Source organism: Gossypium raimondii, chromosome 7 (assembly GCF_025698545.1).
Source record: "Gossypium raimondii isolate GPD5lz chromosome 7, ASM2569854v1, whole genome shotgun sequence".
NCBI lineage: Eukaryota > Viridiplantae > Streptophyta > Magnoliopsida > Malvales > Malvaceae > Gossypium > Gossypium raimondii.
Window position 1 is genome coordinate 13,569,415 of NC_068571.1, and position 6,523 is coordinate 13,575,937.

At 37.2% G+C, this 6,523-nt stretch overlaps 1 protein-coding gene across 1 annotated transcript; it reads right to left on the reverse strand.

The window, feature by feature from the left end:
- Positions 1-4,424: 4,424 nt before the first annotated feature.
- Positions 4,425-5,931, reverse strand: LOC105763818 (uncharacterized). The gene is made up of 3 exons (XM_012582189.1): positions 5,884-5,931; positions 4,797-4,952; positions 4,425-4,661 (listed from the first exon to the last, which is right to left on the reverse strand). Exons 1-3 carry the CDS (start codon positions 5,929-5,931, stop codon positions 4,425-4,427), a joined length of 441 nt encoding a protein of 146 aa, XP_012437643.1.
- Positions 5,932-6,523: the final 592 nt, after the last annotated feature.

Genomic DNA, 6,523 nt, shown 5'->3' on the forward strand with positions numbered 1-6,523 from the left:
TGTCCTAGTTGAATGCATTTTTTTTGTCTAGGTGCTACCGGTTTTAATATGTCTTAAACTCCATTAATTTGTTAATTTTAATTGTGCAGCTACATACATTGGACAGCATTTACATGGAGCTGATGGTTTAGTTTTCCAAACACCTTTTTGTGTACAACAAAGGACACATGAAGAGCTACTATTTTCCTTCTTCCCAAAGTTGACTATTTAGCTCTCCAAGCATCCTTGAAAGCTTTCACATTGCTGGAAAAATTTTGTTCACATGGATGACCATTTGGTTTGGTGCATTCACACCTAAAGGGCTATACATATTCAGCTTTCACACCTAATGGCCTTTGCAATATTCAAGCTGCCATTTAAAGCTTCCAAACTATTCAGCTAAACAATGAACTTCAATTAAGGCTTACTAAGCTCCTTGGCTGAATCTGCCCACACCTTTTCAGCTCACCCAAATTACTTCATTTAATTTTAGCTGAATGGATTCACCAAGGACTGTCCATTAACGTCCCCAAGGCCTTGGAACCTTCAAGGAAGCTGCTAGGAAAGTTCAAGGAAGCTTCTAGCTTTATTAAGCTACTACATGCTACCTTTTTATCTCCCTAATTGCCTTTTCGGCTAGACCTTGTATTTGGCTATAAATAGCTTGTTTTGTGAACATTTTGTGGTTAGACAATTTACTTACTCTTTGTGAAATATACAAAAATTGTGAGTTACTCAACTCCCTTTGCTCTTTTGTGACTCAAATTAACTTATCAAGTTATTCTTGTGGCGTCAATCTGATTCATTTGAACTTATTACTCTTTCGAGTATAGCATTCACCCTTATATCGACTGGTTCCTATCTCCATATAGATACTAGGTCACGGTTTATCTATCCTCCTATCCACCTTTAACTGTCCTATAAGATTTGGGTTAGTACTCCATTTTAGTACTAGTTCTTTCTTAACCTTAAAGCCAATCGAGCCACCCACATTTCCATCTTCAAATCACCTTAGTCTCTTTGCTTAGCCGAATCCATCACATATCTTACTTAGCCATTTTGAACCTAATTTGGATACTAAATACCACACTTAGTCGAATTTAACCCTTTTGTTCTAAATCAAACGATACTTTTGATTTTAACGATCGGGCAACAAATGACTCGAATCATCACCAAGATGAGATCGTATCATTATCTTAACAAATTTTACAGATTCTAGATCCAATGAAACTGGAACTTCAACACTCAGTTGATCTTTCACTAAGTCTTGAGCATCAGCTGGCTCCTCTTCAACTTTGACAGTGTTGGGCTCTAATGTCTTTCCACTCCTCAATTTAAATGCTTTACAATGTTCCTTCCTGGGATTCCTCAGATTATCCGTATCACTAGGTAAAGCACCTTATGGTTTGTTCTTAAGTTTAGTAACATGTTAACCTACTTGATTCTCTAAATTTCTTAGAGTGGCGTCATTTTTTGCCATATATGCCTTCAATAGGTTCTCTAAGCTATTGGAAGGTTCAGCTTGAGTAGGTTTTTGAACTTGTTGGGGAAAAATAGGTGGCTGGGTCAATCTAGGTTGGGCATAAGTGTTACTGGTTCCAACCCTTTGGTTACTCTAGGAAAAATTCGAGTGCTTTTGCCATGATGGGTTATAAAAATTGGATTGTAGTCCTTGTCTTCCTCGATTTTCATTCTGGTTACCTATGTAATACACGAATTCTGGGTTGGATGGACTGTAACACCCCAAACTTGGCCTAGACGTTATGGCCGTATCTAGTGTGTCACATTGAAGTGACTCCCAAAACTTAGACTTGCTAATAAAACTCGTTCCTTGTTGATAAAACTCTTTTCTTAAGTTTGGAACCCTTTGTAGTAATGTTTAACGAAACATTTAACCAACTGTTTGCCTTATTAACTGCTATTATTATATTAAGTTGATTTAAAATGCGGAAGCATTTGAAAACTCTAACGTTTAAAGTTCTTGTCTTTGAAAGCCGTAATTATTTTGAAATTTCGTTTTCACCTAACTAGCGGTAAAAAAAATATCTAAGAAAAGCCCAATTAAAGTTAAAAACCTATTTAAATGCCTTATTAAAAAAACAAAACTCAACAAATTATTAAAATTAAAATAAAGGCAAATGTAAAAATCAGCAATAGTTGTGTGGCCACCTCCGAGTCCCTCGCAGCCCCAAATCGTCTAAGGCTAAGGATTACCTGCACGGATAAAAGGAGAGAGTGAGTTTTTAAAACTCAGTGTAATCCCCTACCAAACAGTCCATATACAACATGCAGTAATAGTACGGTGTGGGCCTAAGCCCAGTACAGTAAGAGTGAGTGGGCCTTAGCCCAATACAGTGATCAGTACAATGCAGTTATACAACCCATCCTAATCCAACCAACACACCATGTGGGGATAAAGTCGACCCACCCAGCTAACATACAAATATCGTAGCAAAACGCCAAGACAATGATGCAAAGAAAGTCGCGATGAAAAGAACGCACAAAAGGTCGCTAGTAACAGTATATGTGGCAAAGCCACCAGTACAGTATACTTCCCCTATATTCGAATCCCAACCCCATGTAGTATATCATGTCATAAATCATACGTGTGTGCAGTATGTCATACTTAGTAACAGTCATATATATAACATAAAGCAAATCGATCATACACTCATTTCAACTCCTAGGGTATAATAGTCATTTTACCTTTTAGGGGTATTTCGATAATTTAACCCTTCGAGGGTATTTCGGTAATTTTACCTATCGAGGGTATTTCAGTCATTTTACCCTTCGGGGGTATTTTGGTAATTTTACCCATCGAGGGTATTTTGGTAATTTTACCCATCGAGGGTATTTTCATAATTTTACCCATTGAGGGTATTTCGGTAATTTTACCCTTTGAGGGTATTTCGATAATTTTAGCCATTAAGGGTATTTCGATAATTTTAGGCCCATTATAACCTAAGCCATTGAAAATGCTCATGGAGGCCTCTACAGTCCAACACCGTGTTTCGTGGGCTCGGTTTACCACACAAGCGTTCGCACGCCCATATGGTCTCAGCGCTGTCCTTTTTGGCTTTTCGGCTTTTGCCAATTTGCAGTTAGGAGAGGGTGTGATTACACACTTGATTTGTGAAATCGCTCCACGATCCACGAGCACCCGAAACCTACATTTGACTAAGATTCTTAGTTAATCGCATACGCAATTACAAAATCAATTAATCTCAAGTTATCACAATCGCCAACTTACCCCAACCTGATCGAGCGAAGAGGAATGGTTCGCCTAACCAAAGAACTCACCAACGTTAGATCCTTCGAAAGGTTCCTAAGCACCAACTGTAAAACGAGTAAGCATTTAGATTAACCGATGGAAGGGAATCACTCTACTACTATACTTACCAATGACGCACGAGAGAATTAACTACAAAAAGTAAGCCCTACGATCGGCCCCAAAAGAATGGGAGGATTCGGCAATCAGAGCAAATAAAAAGGGAAAGAGTTGACTAGGGAAGAAATCGAAAAGATGAGGATGAGAGGTGTAATATTCGATCACAAGGAGAGAGGACAAAGTTTAGCTTAAGAAAAAGAAATAAATGATTGGGGTTTTCGGCAAAGGAGAAAGAGGAAAAGAGCAACAAAGGTAGAGGGGAAGAGGAAAGGGAGATTTCGGCAAGAAGAAGAGAGGAGAGGGGAAGAGAGATTTAGCCAATAGCAAGAAGGAAAGAGAGAAGAAGAGCAGTAACGTACCGGAGAACTTGGAAAAATTTGTACCAATCGCAAATACGTAAACCGAAACTGACCAAAATTTTCAACTGCGAGAGAGGGAAAACTCTCCAATACTGGAAGCCTCATCATCCTAAAGACCAATTTGTCACTAGCAATCCCCCTAGCCGAATTTCCTAGAGTGCCAGAATCGAATTTTGGCACAAATCTTCCTCTCAACAACTCCTCAATTATCTCCTCAAATCTCTCCCCTTATCACTCCATCGATTTCTCCTCAACTCCCTCTATGACAAGTTCAAACTTCCTTCGGCAGTATTTCACTCCAACTCTGCCACTTACACGGCTCAAGCAGCAAAATAAATACCCCATTGCACAACCCAGGACTTGAACCTCAGACCTCACGGTACACAACACACCTCCTTGCCACTAGACCACAAGCTCTTTTGGTGACATAAAACCAACACTAATATTCATAAAGCCTATAAACCAGTGTCCAGATTCATTTAAGGGAAAAACTAAAAATTCTTCAAAAGCCAAGACTTGAACCCAGGCTTCTCAAACACTCCCAAACACACCCAAATTACTTAACCACTGAAGCAAAAAAGTAATTTGTGTGAAATCATGCAAAAATGAAAGACTTAAATTTTGGGACATTACAAATCTACCCCCTCAACGAAATTTCAGCCTCGAAATTTACCTGGTCAGAATAAGTGAGGGTATTGTTATCGCCTCGCCTCTTCGGGTTCCCACGTGGCTTCTTCTAAACTGTGATTATGCCAAAGCACTTTAACTAGAGGAATAGACTTCTTCCTCAGTACCTTAACCTCACGGTCCAAAATCTGCACTGGCTCTTCCTCGAAGGTCAAATCTGGCCTAACCTCAATCTCCTCAACTTGTACTATGTGTGTGGTATTGGAGCGATAACGCCTTAACATGGAGACATGGAACACATCATGAATCTAGTCTTATTTTAGAGGCAACTCAAGTTGATAAGCGACCGGTCCCACACGCTTCAGTATACAAGAAGGCCCAATGAACCTAGGGCTAAGCTTACCTTTCTGTCCAAACCTCAGTATCTTTTTCTATGGAGAAACCTTGAGAAACACAAAATCCCCCATAGAAAACTCAATCTCTCGACGTTTAAGATCTGCATAAGACTTTTGCCTATCAGATGCTTCCTTCAACCGGTCTCGAATCAGTTTTACCTTCTCTTCGGTATCAGAAACTAACTCTGGCCCCAAAACTTCTGCCTATCAAATTCAACATGTTAATAATTTGAGTGCGATTTAATTATTTTCTAATAATTATATATTTTTTGACTAGAATTTTACTGAAACTACATGAAACTACTAGAATCATACGCACTGGAATCAGTTGTGACAGAGACAACATACATTGCATATATATAATTTATAGCATCAACCAGTAGAAGAAATAAAATAACATCATATGAGTCTTATTGTTGAATCTTCTACCGGTCATTATAGAATAGAACGCCAAAGAAAAATAGAGCAATGCCGGTCATAATCAATCAGATTAACAGTACTTCCATCTAACATTATGGTTAACTAGCACTCTCTTATGATAAGAATCACATCTGAAGATTAATAGTTGCATATATCTCTAGAAATAAAAGAACATATAGAATACCCAAAGGAGATCGTTGTAAGGTACTCGGCCATAACCGCTAAATTAAGATACATTTGTAGTTCAAACACTGTCCCACTGACTACTAAAGTCATTGATGACTCCATATTATCACGTTTCACTAAATAAATCAATTCAAAAGAAATCCCAATTAATCCATTCTTTAGATACCATACCTGGATAAGTCGATTACCTATGATTAACTTATTCTTTAACAGCGATGTTGCGTATCATAAATGATCTTTAGAAAAGAAATCTAATATCTCTCATAGATCTATCTCGGCTCTGACCATAGTATTACTAATTTAATAGCTAAATTCTTTAGCTCTTTACTTGCAGACTTAATCAACATACTTCTTGTAAATTTTGTTGTATAACACTGTGCAGGTGAGGGGGTGAAGGTAGTAAAGCCTTTAAAATTGAGTATCATATGTATACACATAACATAACATTCATCATTAACATAACATTATAAACTTTTATTAATACCTTAATGAGTTTCTACTCATCCTTAGCAACATTTCACTCAAATACCTGAGTATCGCTTTCAGTATTACTGGAACTAGCTCGGTTGGATGACATTGTTGTCTAAAAGTGAAACAAATCTCATTAGAGTTAGGAGATATCACACTATCATATGTTATATAATGGCATGTATTCCTAGACTTCATACATGCTACGTTCAGTCTGAGAACTGACTCAACTGTAGCTCTGATACCACTAAATGTAACACCCTTAATGTAATACCCCAAAAATTACTACAGTAAGAAAGTAAGATAATATTCCTGATATAGTAAAATAAGGAAATAAAGTGATAAAAAGGGTAATTTTGAGTTATGTCAACATTAAGAAGTAAATTACGACATATTAATTCAAGAAAGGATTAAATCACAAAAGTGAGAAAATTTTTGTTGCCCAAGGGTAAACACTCAAAATTTGAGGGGTTCAAGTGCAAATAAGAAAAAGTTGAAGGACCAATAGTGAAAATATTTTAAGGTTGGAATAATCTAGAAACTAAGGAAAATGGATGAATTAGGACCAAATTGAATAGGTGAAGAATTATGAGGGACTAAATCGTAATTTCACCAAATTAAGTAATGACTCAAGATGGAATTTTGAAGATAATGATGATGTTGGAGATATTGTAGATTAAATAAATAAATAAATATTAGTT